General features: G+C 40.1%; 1 protein-coding gene across 2 annotated transcripts in view; it reads right to left on the reverse strand.

Moving 5' to 3' along the window:
• LOC126175225 (phospholipid-transporting ATPase ABCA1-like) overlaps positions 1 to 16,366 on the reverse strand; it is a 455,526-nt gene that overhangs the window by 259,601 nt on the left and 179,559 nt on the right. For both annotated transcript variants that reach the window (XM_049921856.1, XM_049921857.1), the window contains exon 10: positions 12,059 to 12,213. In XM_049921856.1, coding sequence (XP_049777813.1) covers positions 12,059 to 12,213 — 155 coding nt within the window. The remainder of the gene's footprint in view (positions 1 to 12,058; positions 12,214 to 16,366) is intronic.

Here is a 16,366-nt window from a genome sequence, read left to right on the forward strand (position 1 = left end):
CTACTCCATGTGCTGGTATGTTCAGTAACAGCCAGCAGTGGAGCACCGTGTCAAATGCTTTCCAGAAGTCCAGATATATGGAATCTGTCTGTCACTCTTCATCCATATTTCACACCTATATAATGTGACAGAAGGTCAAGCAGAGTTTCATATGTGTGATGCTTTCTAAAATGGTGCTGACTAATGGACACAAGCTTCTCAGTCTCAAGAAAATTTATTATGATCAAACTGAGAATATGTTAAAGGATTCTGCAGCAAACCAAAGTGAGGGATGTTGGTCTGCAATTTTGTGGGTCCGTTCTTTTGCCCTTCTTATACATGGGAGTCACCTGCGCTTTTTTCCGGTCACTTCAGACTTCGTGCTGGGTGAGACATTCATGATAAATTCAAGCTAGGTACTCTATATAAAACCGAATTGGTATTCCATCCAGACTGGTGACTTACATGCTTTCAAATCTTTCAGCTGTTTATCTGTGCCAGGGATGTTTATTACCTTGCCATCCATTCAGAAGTCTGTCTGGTGGTCAAATATGGTATGTTTGTACAGTGCTCCTACATGAACGATTTCTTGAACACAAAATATAAAATCTTTAGCTTTGCTATCTTTAACTACCACACAAGACTGGTCAACAAGGAATGGATGGAATCCTTAGATCCGCTTAGTGATGTTACATAGGACCAGAATTTTCTTTGGCTCTCTGCCAAATCTTTTGCTAAGGTATGACAGTGTTAGTTGTTGCACACTTCTCACATATATCTTTTCACAGACACTCTGATCTCTACCAACCTTTCTTTGTCATAAGTGCGTTCTCTTTTGAACTGAGACTGCAACAGCCTCTGTTCCATGGAATTTTCCAAATTTCATTATTAAATGTTGGTTAGTCTTTTCCATCCTTTATCCACTTAGTAGGCACATAACACTCCAGACCACAACTTACAATCTACTTTGCCCATGATTTTTCTTCATCTGTCTTACTGAAAGTAAGTGATGCCATTTGTCTGCCCATTTCTCTGTAAGTGAGATGCTACCGACTGCTTATCTGCTCTTTCTAGCAGAAACACTCTCCTAGCCCTCTTGGCTAATTTATTAACATGTAATCATAGTTGTTATAATGATATCATGATCACAAATTCCCATTTCTATACCAACATTTTTATATGGTCTGGCTTGTTTGTAGCTACAAGGTCTAAGACACTTCCATAGCAAATGGGCTGCCAAAATAACTGCTCATGATAGTTTTCAGAAAACTATGTTCAAAAGTACTTTGCACGAAAGTCTTTCTGTACACCCTGCACTGAATCCACAGACATCACGGTCTATACTTGATAGGTTAAAGTAGCCTCCAACTAGAATTGCATGATCTGGGTGATTATGCGCTACTGACTGCAGACTTACTGTGACAACTGTCACAGTGGAATCAGGTGACCAGTAAAAACATCCAACAATTAACTTGATTTCACCTACACTCTCAACTTTGACCTCAATACAGACAATATTTTTGTCAACTGCAATGAACACTCCCCCTCCTATAGTCCCTACTCTGTCTTTCCGATATACATTCCATGACTCGCTAAACATCTGAGAGGTTTCCACTTCGGGTTTCAGACAGCTCTCGGTCCCAAGAATAATTTGAGACAACAACTTTTCTGGAGGGCAGTAAATTTGGGAATTTTGTTGCAAATACTTTGACAATTTACTGGTAAAATTATGGCAATCAAAGTGTCTTTCCTCTGAATGCAATCTCACTTCCTTTGCTGTGTATCAGCTGGCAAGTGTTCATCAGAGTACCTCAAATTACCTCCTAGACTAAAAAATCATGATGTGCACTCCACAACCACTCTGCTACCCAAGTAGCTGCTTCATTTGCGTAATGCACCCCTGACCTGTCAAGAGGAGCACTACAAATCCCCCACCTGATAATGCAGGTCTACAAATCTGCAGCCAAGTCACAAAGTTGACGAATCCTTTGGTTGAGACCCTCCACTTGGCTCCAAACCAAAGAACCCCAATAAACTCTGAAAACAATGCTGCAAATTGTGTGCTCTGCTTGCACCCCATGTGCGAGGCCAGCAGCCTTCACCACTTCCGCCAGCTGCCTGCATGAACTGAGGATGGCCTCAGTTCCCATACGACAGATGTCATTGACGTCGACATGAGCCACAACTTGCAGACAAGTGGTACACTCAATAGCCCCGATTGAGGCCCCGAGGCAGACATACTGAGTGCATATTGGTTTCTTTCCAGCCCTGAATGCTATCTGTACTAGGGGGCTCCATAACATGCCTAATATTAGAACTCCCGATAACTAGTAAACCCCTCCCCCATGTGCCTGCTCGGACTCTGCTGAAGCAGCAACCACATGTGCTCTCATAGGTGAATGGACGAAGCCAGACAGCCAGTCTCCACACTGGGCCTCTGCCTCAAGCAATGTGAATGTGTTACCACCCACCACACACCTTACCTTGCTGTGAATGTGGATCTACTGTATATGGGACACTAGGAGCTGACTCGACAGCACAGCCCGTGGGTGAAACAAGCAACACCTGAGGTGCCCCGTGTGATGCGCCAGATCCTCTACCATCATTACACACCAAAACAGCAGCCTGTAGGTGACTGACAGTAGCCAATGTGCTTTCAGATGTTCACAAACTGTGGCCATCTCCTCTGTCCACACACACACACACACACACACACACACACACACACACACACACACACACACACCCTATCCATCTTAGCAAGTTAACTGAAGACAGACTGTAAAGGCAGACAGAATCCTAGGTATGTAACTTGGTACACTCTTGTTGTGACACCAATGAACACAGATGTGTAGATGAGCTATGCAGCTGGCTGTTCAGAAGAAATGTAAACTGCTCTACAGATGGAATGAACATACACTTACAAAATGTGAGGTTAAATCTAACGTGATGCAATTGTTCTATATTTAATTTCTCCCGTGTGTAAATGAACTATCTTCATCTGCTGCATGTTAAGCAGTTAGCATGTGAATCACTCCAAATGAAACATTCACAGAGAGTATTCTTCCAATGAAACCATCTGTGCATGCTTCGAGAACTTGCTTCAGATTTCAGTTTGGCACGGTCTTATATAGCATCATATCACTTGGTGAGGTGACATACTGCATGCCATCTTCCAATCCAATGAACAATGATCACTGCCATAAAAGTTTTATTTAAGTAATGAGTTTATTAGAGTATGCTGTTCAGAAGTTTGTTTTCCTTATGAGCAAGTAATCTGGAGTGGATGGAGGCAGGGTACTGGCAAGCAGCAACAGTTACAGCAATCTCATTGCTGTTTGGGTGGTTTATTTCTTGTTGTTGTGTCCTGGCTCTGAGACATGGCGCAAGCCATGGAAAAAGAATTACAGTGACAATCACAATGACACCATGGAACAAGAGAGAAATTTATCTGTTAAATTCAATTCAATTCTGTTATCTGAAACTGTCAGTTTTTTACACTGTCCATACTTGTGTATTTGTGGTGTTCCAGGTAACAAGAATTTGTTATGCATGGCCACTTCGAGCAATGTTGTTGTTGTTGTTGTTGTTGTTGTCATTGACACTATTGTTTTAGGGCACAAAACAGCTAAGGTAATAAGTGCACGTCTCATAACTTTAATTGGTCAAATACCACATGAAGTTGAAGTTGATAATACTCAGAGCCTAATCAACTTGAGTATATGGATAGCTAAAAATGATCTCTTTCCCTCTAAGGAGGCTGCTCAACTGGTACTATAACAAATAAAAAGTAAAACACAATCTAATGCTCATGCCGTGTCTGCTAGTGCCCAATATACAGCTGAGCTAAAAGTATCTCCTCACAATGAAAGGGGTGAGAGGAAGTCATCCAAACTGTTGGGAGGTGTTTAATTTTGAAGAGTGCTCCCATACACAGAAGACCAGTGTTCATGACAGAGGGACACAATATTCCTACATGCAGCAACACAGAGATCATCTGAAGGGACAGAATAGGTAAAATGACTAGATAGCCGGACTGCAGCTTTGGCAGCATCATCATCATCAGCAGATTCATCCCCCCCCCCCCCCCCGACACACTTACGTGACCAGGGACGCACATAAAAATCACATTGGTTCCATCATCAGCAAGTGAGTAGAGGCAATCATGGCTCTGAGCACCATGGGACTAAACATCTATGGTCATCAGTCCCCTAGAACTTAGAACTACTTAAACCTAACTAACCTAAGGACATCACACAACACCCAGTCATCACGAGGCAGAGAAAATCCCTGACCCCGCCGGAGGCAATCATGCATTCATTGTTTACTAAGGGGTGGTATGTGGATAGTACACAGAGGCTCTGGAGGGAATTGGAACATAACACACAACTGAGAAGCCTGCATTGTCAGATATACTGGGTGGCCTGATAAGAGTGCGAAAGGCTCTGCAGTAAAAATCGAATACTGCTCTGGAAGCTGATATCTAAAATGTTTCTTGTTAATGATTAAAGTGCATCCGGCACCATAATCAGTTTTAGAGCTATCAGTGTAGATGAAGGTGCTGTCTCCAAGTTGCATGCAAATTTTGAGAAACTTACAGCAATAGGTCAAATCTAGAGTAGGTCTTGGGAAGTGAACTAGGTCCAACATGAACGCTGACCTCTGCCTGAAGCCAAGGCAGTGAAGAGCTCTTACCCACTAGGACCATGGCGGGTAACATAAGGTTAAGCTTCTGAAGTAGTATACAAAAGTAAACTCCACGTGACAACAAATAAGTTCTGCTTACCCCACACTGACAGTCAAGGGAGTCATCAAAAAAGGATGCATAAGATGGATGGTTGGGCATAGAGGAGACGCGGCACGTGTTATCTGCTGAGGAGAACATCACACCAGTATGACAGCGGTAGTGCAGTAGTGTCTGCACAGAGACTCAGAACTGCACTAGTGTAGAAAGCTCCAGTGGCCAAATGTATGCCTCAATGGTGAATTGTGTTGAGACAGCATGAGATAGGTGGCAGTGCAGATGAGTAAATGAGATATTCATAGTCCACCTTTGGTCGCACAAAGGATTGGTATACGCAGAGGATGATTTTCCAATCCATTCCCCATGAAGTAACATTTAAAACATGTAGGATATTTAGAGATCAGGTACAGCATGTTGCCAGATATGTAATGTTGGAGAATCAACACTTTCCTATCAAGTATAGGCCCCAAGAATTTCAGGGTTTTGACAAATGGAAAAGCAACAGGACTGAGATGTAAGGACAGTGGAAGAAATTCCTCACATTACTAGAAATTCAGACTGACAGTTTTTTCAGTGAAAAAGTAGAAGTTGTCGTCAATGCTCCATGAGTAAAGACAGTCGAGACATTGCTGAAGTTGTCGCTCAAGCAAACAGGTCCACTGAGAGCTGCATTAGATTGCTAAGTCGTCGACGGAAAGAGAGCCTGGGATACCTGGCGGTATATAGTCCATGATAGGGTCACTTGCAAAGGCAAATAGGGCAACCAGTTCTCCCAAACACAAGTGTTCAACAATGCCAAACCCACACATATCTCAAAAACCAGGTCTTTTAAAAACTCCTGAATAAAATGGGGCAGCCAGCCTCAGAAGCCACTTGGGTACATATAGAGGATGCCCATCCTCAAGCAAGTATAAGCCTCCTTGAAAACAAAAAACATGGCTATAGTCTGGCATTTCCTCAAACTTTTCATAATGAGGGTTGACAGAGTGATGAGATGACCAACTGCAAAGTGGTATTTACAAAATAAACATTGTGCATTTGTTAGCAAATTCTGACACTCAAGCCACCAAACCAGCTGAGCAACGAACATGTATTCCATCACCTCACAGACAGTGCTGGTGAGGGAAATTGGGCTGTAGCTGGATACTTCCAGTAATAACTGCAGCACTTTGAGAAACGAAATCTGATCAGGAAACATTGGTGAGTGCATAGAAATAACGAGGTCAGCAAATCAATAACCAGGAATCATAGCTCCCAAGCAAACATCACACCACCACTCAATAACAATGGAACACCATAATCTCCTCTCCATTTCTTTCAAACCTGACAAGGCTTTTTCTTTGTGGCGTAGGATGAACACACTTGGTAGCAGTGAGGTTATAGTAGACAGTTTTACTTCACTATAGCTTTTAGGTTATTAATTTTACCATTCTTTATTTGAATATAGGCTGCATTGAACACTTTCTTAAGTGCACAGCATAGGACTCAAAGCAAGGCACCTTGCTTTCTAGAAAGTTCTCTGTCAAATGAATGGTCTCTCATGTCCAGTGCAGCATGCACTCCACTAATTAATGAGAAATATCTTATTACTAATAACCCTGAGGCTGTAAGTCAAACCATTTTCCATATCTAATCTTCCAATGATGTACACCCGTAAAATTGTATTTCAGACTGTGTGTAAATGGGAGCAAATAAAGAAGACCTACCAACGTATCAAAGCCAGAAAATGATTTGTGGAATATTGCCAGATAATACAACTGAAATAGCACCACCTATGAAAAGGAGTTGTTTAGAATTGAGTCCCAGTCCAGAGACATATGCTGATAAAAAGAAATTGAAGAACACAAAAAGCAGTTGTAATGGAGAAGCATAGAAAAGCTTTGCAAAAGAACAGGAAAGAATCAAGAAATACTAGGTACTGCTAGGGACTGCTTCATATTTCACAAAAACAAGATTTTCACTAAGGCCTCAAAAGAAAAACGAGGTATCGTTTTGGCCATTCTCAATTAGTATGACACCTAGAAAAAAATTCACAATAGTGACAACTGTCAGTGTATACATCCTTTCCCAAATGCTTGTTTGAGGCACTGTGACATCACTTGCACCCATACTGCCCCAATGGAGACAGAAATCTTTTCATCGAGTTCGCAGTTACCGTCATAGGTCATTTTACAATGCCAGCAGATGTATTCATTTACAGGTACACTAATAATGCATAATCCTTGACAGTATACGGAATCAGAGGTTGCTGGTAAGTTTTGTTAAATTCATTATTATTGTCTATTACCATTCATTTCCATGTATACAGTTCCCTTCTGTCTGAGCATCTCACTTCCAGGCAAGATGATAAAGTATCATAACTTGCAATCTTCTGCCATATCATCCAATGTATTGTACTTGGATGTATATCTGTGCAATTCTGAATCATTTTTAGTTGGTCCTTGCAGCATAAAAGTGACTGTCAAGCAATATTAGGACATTTGCTACAAAATATTGCAATCAAGGATGACTTCTTCAGGATAGAAGACTCATATTAGTTGATTCATAAGAATTAATAAATGCTGACTCTGGTGATTGATTTATTCACATAAAAGGCAAACTTGTGACATCCAAAATGAATAACAACAAATTCAAAAGATAGTGAAACTTATCTCAAGAATTATTATTATTTTGTATTTTCAATTTTTTAATGAAACAGTACACAGTTTTGGTTGAAAACTTTAACTGTTATCATATTTGTTTAGCACAATGAAATATAAATTCAATAAACCTAAAACTGGATGGTTAGATGGAGATTTGATATCCACTCCTTTCAAATTCACATCCAGTGCTTTAACTACTTTGCCATTTTGTCCAGTGAATAAATAAAGAGGAGAGGTTTCCATGTTTGTTAATTAGCCTGCCTTAATACTTCTGTTGATCTTCTTTGTTTTACCATAATTTAGTAGCAAATGAAAATCTGGTTCTTTCTGCAGCAGACTGCAGTACTTATGGCAATAACAAGTACAACTGCATACCTTTATTTCTGCTATGGATGACAAAATGAAAAAGTTACATTTCCTGCACAGCTGTCAAGTCAGCCAGCCAGCCAGCCAGCCAGCCATTTAACACATTCATATGCATCATGTTTGTACATGTATGAAACTGTATCCGAAAGTTCCTAAAATTTAAATTCTGCATGCAAATGGTTCTTTGTGCACTGAAATACTTCTACATGGCTCTCTATACATCCTCCTTTAATCAGTGAGGCAAACAGCTGTGAGTTGTGCGGTTTGGCTGTTGGTGAGCATACTTCGATTGTCTTGTTTGTGTGCATGCATGATTTTGAGGTGATTGAATTGAAGAAGCCATGTGCCTGTGTAATGTTTTGGTTTAACTCAGAAACCCACCATAGAAATTCACTAAATGCTCAAGCAAACTTTTGAAGACAATGCTTTGGCTCAGACACAGACTTACGACTCCTACAAGCATTTCAAAAGTCGAACATTAATTGGTGAACATTAACTGGTATCACACAAGAAACTATTTAGAAGTGAGGAATCTGATTCTACTAGATCATAGACAAACCATCCAAGATTTCTGCAACACCATGATAATAAGATATGGAACATATGAATATATTCTGCGAGAAGAATTGACCACAAGAAGGATTGCCATGAAGTTTTTGCTGCAAATGCTTCAAGATGATAAGAAGCAACATTAAGTTAAAATCTACAGGGAATGAAAACAATTACTTCAAGACACTCCAAAGTTTCTTTTAAACACTGTGACAGGTGACTAAATGTGTGTTTATGGATATGGCCCTATGTAGAAATTGTCACAATGGAAGTGTCCTTCACCTCAACAAAATAAGAAAAAAAAAAAAATGCTCTACAAGTCAAGAGCAACAACAAGTCCATGTGTTTAACTGGTTTGTTTGTTATACTGATGGGATTCCTGACAAACTATTCACTCTTCCTAGTCAGTCAGTAAATAAATGTTCTGATTTGTTCTAAGTTATCTGATGGTAAGCAGGAGGATAAAACATCCTGGTGTACGAATGACTCAGCCTACATTACTCAAGTCTTTTACATTAAAATGAGATGACTGTTGTTCCACCACCAACCATGTTCACCACTCTTGCCTTCATGTAACTTCCACCAGATGAAAATCAATTTGAAGGTTCAAAAATCTGATAAACTATAGGAAAGACAGATTTTTAGCATGCATTTTAAAAGCGTCAGAAACGCAGAGTCGTGTAATCACACCCAACTAGGTACTTTGAGGACAACATACAGAATAGGATCTAAGAAAGACTTCACATTTTTATTAGTATATTTCAGGAAGTTTTGGATACCACCTTGTTACTGTACATGATGAGTGTGCATCATAGGCAAGAGTACTGTCCGGAGTGCTGCAAGGAAAAAGTTAATGTGGATGAGTACGAAAAACTACCCCGGAATGTTTGGATACAGTATTACTACGGACATCCTTGACAGTCACATAGTTTCATTCTCTGGGCATGATGTCGCATAGCGATGTGAAATGGAACGAGCATGTGAGGATTGGGACAGGGAAGATGAATGGTCGACTTTGCTTTATTGTGGGAATTTCAGGGAAGTGTGTTTCCGTCTGTAAAGGAGACCACATGCAGGACACTTCTGGGACCTAATCTTGATTATTGAGGATCTGCACCAGTTTGGATTAAAGGAAGACTTCAAATCAATTCAGAGGTAGGCTGTTAGACTTGCCATTGGTAGGTTTGAACAACATGCAAGTATTATGGAGATGCTTTGGAAACTCAAATGGGAATCCCTGGAGGGAAGGAAAGATTCTTTCTGAGGAACACTATTGAGAAAAATTACAGAACTGGCATTTGAAGCTGAATGCAGAATGAGTCTACTGCTGCCAACATAGGTTTTCCATTAAGGACCACGAATATAAGATATAAGAAACTAAAGCTAGGGCTCATACAGCGAGATATATAAAATAGAGGGAAACATTCCATGTGGGAAAAATATATCTAAAAACAAAGATTCTGTAACTTATGAAACGAAAGCGTTGGTACGTTGATAGAGACAATAACAAACACAACCACACACACAAATTTCAAGCTTTAGCAACCCACGGTTGCTTCATCAGGAAAGAGGGAAGGAGAGGGAAAGACGAAAGGATGTGGGTTTTAAGGGAGAGGGTAAGGAGTCATTCCAATCCTGGGAGCGGAAAGACTTACCACTCGCGCACACACACACATATCCATCCGCACATTATGTATATGTGCGGATGGATATATATATATGTGTGTGTGTGTGTGCGCGCGCGCGCGCGCGCGCGCGCGCGCAACATATAGAATAGGATCTAAGAAAGACTTCACATTTTTATTAGTATATTTCAGGAAGTTTTGGATACCACCTTGTTACTGTACACGATGAGTGTGCGCGCGCGCTCGCGAGTGTATACCTGTCCCTTTTCCCCCCCCCCCAAGGTAAGTCTTTCCTTTCCCGGGATTGGAATGACTCCTTACCCTCTCCCTTAAAACCCACATCCTTTCGTCTTTCCCTCTCCTTTGCTCTTTCCTGCTGAAGCAACGGTGGGTTGCGAAAGCTTGAAATTTGTGTGTGTGTTTGTGTTTGTTATTGTCTCTATCAACGTAACAACGCTTCCATTTGGTAAGTTACAGAATCTTTGTTTATATATATGAGAGAGAGAGAGAGAGAGAGAGAGAGAGAGAGAGAGAGAGAGAGAGAGAGAGAGTCATTTTTTCCCTTGCTCTACTTGCAAGTGGGACAGGAAAGGTAATTGGTAATAACAATAGCTGAGACGGCGTAAGTTATTGGCTGACAGTTGCAGTGGGCTGGGCACAGTAGCTTTGTGTGCCTATCTCAACCAATAACATAACACGGTTCTGTAAACATTTCTATGGCAACACCTCTGTAGACAGCTACTGTTTTCACCTACAACCATTACCTCTTCACAGTTGAAATTTTGCAACAGTGCTGGGGGCTGTCAGGATTCTCCTTACGCAGTCTTGACTATAGTAGTGGTACAGGGTACTTTCTGTCACTCATAAACAGTGGCTTGCGGAGTGTGTACATAGATGTAGATGGTGGAATATTCATAGTACAAGAGTTCCACCACCACCCTCCCACCCGTCCAACCCCATTCATAGATGGTATGAAGGAAGAAAGAGTGTCCCTCCATATGAGGCCAAGTTCCCCTAATTTTAATGAGTAATGAATTGGAGGAAGTTGTGTGTTTCTTGGATTGTTCTTAAATGTGGGATCTCAGGATTATGCACATAAACTTCTAATGTTTTTCTTGTAATGTCTCCCATTGCAGTTTGCTGAGAACTTACGTGACACTTTCACACTGACTACACAAGCACTCATTAGTTAATCCAACCTACTAAGGATCCCATGCTAACAAACAGTATTCAAGAACTAGTCAAACATGGGTTCTGTAAGTGACCTGCTGCATGACTGCTATTACTAGTTAATGTTCAAGAAGAAAAACAGGTAAAAAATAATGACGCAAAAAACACAAATAAATAAATTTGCAATTGGAAAAACAAAATTGCTCTATGCAGCTACAACATGACAAAAAACCACTCCATCTAGCATGAAGTACAATACTCAAAATCTGAAACTCTTTACTGATTTAAGCTGTTGCATAAACAAAATTTGGAATGCTACCCTTAGCTTAAGTAGGGCAGCACAAAGTAAATGTATTTCTAATTAAAGTTAATTTTTGAGTTCTTAGCAAATTTCTTGCTTCATATGGGAACTGCATCAAATTCTACACATCAACAGCATACACTTTGTATGATGTATTCTGAAAATACTTGTGAATTAACTGCTGAAACAAAATCTAGACTGTTCTCCTGTTTTTACTTGTTCTTTCCACGATACTTTTTATTTCTGAAATGCTTTCAGAATTATATTACTCCTGTTTTGATGGTTAATGATGCACCATATTATTACATGACTCACAAAGAGGCCAATATAAGAAGTGCTGTGATATTAAAAGAACAGAAATTTCATTTGACATGTAAATTATTTGTGAGAGAGAAAACCCAGGTTTGTTATCATTGGTGAATTTACAAAAGTCAGAATCAATTCATATTGAACATATGTGAGACAAGCACCAGTACATTATTTTCATTACAAAATTCTTAAAGCATTTTGTCTCTTTAAGTAAATAAGTAACTGATGGAAAGAACCAATTGATTCAAAAACAAATAAGACATGAACATGTATTTCATATTTTCTTTTTGGCATATGAACCAAAATCCAAATTCACTACTAGTAGGAAAATTAACTTAACTAAAGCATCACAGATAAAAGTTAGCATACCCACCATGCCAAAAAATATAAGGTGTTCCTCAACAGTCAACTCGCAAAACAGCATGTTTTCCTGTGGGCAAAGCCCTAAGTTCTCACGAATTTTGTCCAAATTATCTTTGGTGTCATAGCCGTTTATCATCACAGAGCCACTTGTTGCTGAGAACATACCTGTTTTTGGGAACACCATATCGTCTTTTTAGTACATAAAGAAGTACTTCAATATCCAACAGAGAAAAAAATGTTAAAGATAAGAACAAAGAATTTTCCCCAATACAGTAAAAATGGAAAACGAAAAACTTACATGTCTCAATACATTATATAAGAATCTGCATGTTTTGAAATCTTGGGATCTCAGAATTTAAAACTAAGACTAACATATTTCTTGTAATCTCTCCGATGTGGAACTTCTCAAAGCACTTTAAGTGTAAAATGTGACTGAACAAGATTTTTTAGGATTCTAGATCTGGCTGATATGAGCAAGAATATATTCATAGCTCAGGACACCATTAACTACTGCCTATTGTAACAACTGATAGACAGGCCAACATACAACACATCACATACCATTTCAATGCTGGGCAACAACAATCAGTTAACAGCCATACTACCCAGAATCACATCCCCAATGTGAGGAAAAGAGGAATGATTGTTTATGGATTTAAAGGCACTAAACACCTCTGTTATCAGTCCCTCATTTCACTGGACGTTCATGCAAAGCAAAGTGAAATGGAAAAAGGAAAATGGTTAGCTGCAGGATCTGTGACCTTTTTTATCACAAATGAAAATTTGTGGATCAGTATCTTATGTCAGATAGTTAAAGTTAGATAAAATCCAGGTAGCTATAAACCGTAGCTGGTCACGGAATATAGACACCAATGCAGATGTGCAAGTGGTCACAGCTGGAGACCCCTGCATCAGATATCTGTGGCAGGAGTTGCACCCTTCACTCCTAAAATGGGGTGAGAAAATGAAGACTGTATCGACTACAGAGCTGATTAGCTAAAACAGATGAATAAAATATGTACATAAACTTTAAAAAAATGCATGGAAGTGCAGAGAGAGAAAGGGGCTTGAGGCCATTTGGGGTGCACACCACAAGAAGAGGTACTCCCACCACATCTACCCCTGACACCTAAAGTTGAGATGCATTAAATCTGTTACAAAACCCACTTTCCACTAGAAACCATTTGACTTTGTTAGCTGCTATCCCATCATCTGCAAATACAAAGGTTTGATAAAATATAGAAACACCAAAAACATGATACTATACATAATAAGGTGCAGGAAACCAATTTCCATTCAAAACAGCTTCTTCCAGTCATCTCAGAATGGACATATACAGGTCCTGTATGGCTTTCAAAGAAATCTTATACCATCCAAAGTAGTAGCAAGTTCAGGTAACAATGATGGAGGTGAATAGCAATCATGCACCCTTCTCTCCAGACCAGACCAAAACGGCTCAGTAATATTGATATCGGGTGACTGTGGTGGCCAGTGGAGATCCAATGAGTCACCTTCACACTCATAAAACCAGTCTTGGATGATGCAAGCTGTGTGAACAGGGGTCCTGTTGTCTTCGAACACAGTGTCACCAGTGGGGAACAAAACATTGTGCCATGGGATGGACCAAATCAGCCAAAATAGTCACATAATCCTTGGCAGTAAAGTGACCTTGCAAAGTAACCCTGGGGTCTATGGAATACCCTGATATGGCTGCCCAAAATCATCACTGAACCCCCACAACATTTCAGTCTTGGGACGTAAACTTGGCCAGAAGTGGGAAACAGTGTGAAACAAGTGGGGCAGTACAGCCACCAACATACACAAAGACACAGATTTCTTGAATGATGTTCTTAGACCAGCAGGGTGGTAAAAATGCACAAAAGCATCACTGTTTTCCAAACATATTCTTTCAACCTCTGCAAGCCACCACTGTCCATCATACACACATGCCACTATGTCATTCAACATTAAAGAGAGAGATGTAATTTTACTGACACAAAGATCCTCATAAATTTAGGTTTCTGATGTAACATAGCATCAAACTAAGTTTTCTGTAATGCCAAGGACTAGTCTTTAAATATGTCTGCTTGTGTCTGTATATGTGTGGATGGATATGTGTGTGTGTGCGCGAGTGTATACCCGTCCTTTTTTCCCCCTAAGGTAAGTCTTTCCGCTCCCGGGACTGGAATGACTCCTTACCCTCTCCCTTAAAACCCACATCCTTTCGTCTTTCCCTCTCCTTCCCTCTTTCCTGATGAGGCAACAGTTTGTTGCGAAAGCTTGAATTTTGTGTGTATGTTTGTGTTCGTTTGTGTGTCTGTCGACCTGCCAGCACTTTCATTTGGTAAGTCACATCATCTTTGTTTTTAGGTATAAAGTTCATTTAAATTTGACAGCACTAGTCATTTCTGCTTTGTTACTCTAACTCCATTTATAGCAGCTCTTTTGCTATCTTTGCAACTCCACATCCCAGGTTTTCAAAAATTTGATGGCACAGTTGCAATCATAGATCTGTTAACTAATAGTTCTTAGATGTTAACAACCAAAAGATTTATGGAGCAGCACTGAGATATACCTTGTAAGCAGCTCATGGAGTTGATACAAACCAAGAAATCCTTGGTTGGGAGAGTTTAAATGTATAGCAAAAGCCCATAATATGGCGACCAACTCTGTCATGTATACAATGCATGTACTCAGCAGATAATACTTCTCATACCCCCCCCCCCCCCCCCCCCCCCTGTGTGTATAAAAGTATAATCAACCATTTTGTTGATTTTCAATCCATATATGTAGACACAGGTTGAATTGGGGTAGTCATGAAGAACTGAATGGAACAGGCATCAGAGAATATTTTCCTTAGGGCCATGGAAGGGATCCATCTGATCACAAGACTGCGTACATACCATTAAGGGTGCCATGAGAACTCCATGCTCACAGACAAGAGGGGACAGTTAGAGGCTCCAATTATACCCCAGCTATTTTTTGGAAAATTCATGAAAAATCTTAACTTTTGACTATGAAACAGAGTTAAGTAACATGGGTGGGTAAGCATCTGACAGACTGTGACTGTAAAGCTTGCTAAGAGTTGCTGGCATCTGACCTGCAGTCATGGGACGTCAGCTTCCCCCAAGGGGCTGTCTATGAAACTTGTATGGAAGGCTCCAGCTGCCAACTGCACACGAGTGTCGTGGACAGGGTCTAACAACCTCAATACTGATGGTGCTGGCAGCCTGTAAGCTGCACATCCACAGTCCATAAGATCAAAGCTTTGTAGAATCACAGACAAACTGTGTAGTCTGCACCCCTGGAGGTACTGCTGAGAAATCTAAAAGCATCATGTTAGCTCATGTAATTAACATTTAGCTAGCCTACATGTGACAGCTATGTTAACTTACTGTCAAATAAAAGCGTGAAGATTTTAAAATTTCAAAGACATCAAGTAATTGTTTACTGAGGTAAAGTTGTGAGTGATGATGCATAATTCTGAGTTTACAAATGTGCATGACACACGTTTTCGTGGGTGAACATTGATAGCAATGATTCAGAGCAATGTTATGTGCTTCCTGAATGGTCCCCTGATGCTGACACACTGTGGGGAGCATTGATAGCTGTAATACAGACAAAAATCATCAAAATACAGTAACATTAAGACTATAGGTTCCACTGCAGTCTCAATACCACTGAGTGCAATAGTGATGATATTATGCTCAAAACCAATCCCTAAGGGACTCCAGTTTCCTGGACATATTAATTGCTGAGAATTGAATTTAACCAAAACCGGAACAGTCAGAGGGATAAAAATGGATAAGCAAACCCTGAAGCAACACTTGCGCACTGCACACCTGTGACGGCACTGAGTTGTTTCACATGCCTTCTGCAGGTCAAAGAATACAGCAATCAGTTGGTGTTGATGTATGAAAGCACTGCACACTGCAGATTCCAGATCTATCAGTTGGTTTATGATGGACCAGAGTGCTTGAGAGCACTTTTGAAATTGTGTCCTCTGGTTGCCAGGCACCAACACATTCATTGATTTGTTACAAAGCCTTTTATTGAGGGAGATAATTAGTCAAAATTTGAGGATATCTTCACAGTTTCACAATAGGAATAGCATCAACCTCCTGTCATTTGGAGTTAAGTTCCCTTTACTGCAAAATTTGATTGAAAAACGTGAGGATGTGTTTTATACTGTTGTTACTAAGATGTTTGGGACTTCTCTCAATAAACTGCTTAAGCACTGCTGAACTCCATTTCAGTAAATGGAAAACACTATGACTTGAGACCTTATGCATGGAAGGATAAGGAGTTTTGCTATGTC

Source organism: Schistocerca cancellata, chromosome 3 (assembly GCF_023864275.1).
Source record: "Schistocerca cancellata isolate TAMUIC-IGC-003103 chromosome 3, iqSchCanc2.1, whole genome shotgun sequence".
In the NCBI taxonomy this organism is placed as follows: domain Eukaryota; kingdom Metazoa; phylum Arthropoda; class Insecta; order Orthoptera; family Acrididae; genus Schistocerca; species Schistocerca cancellata.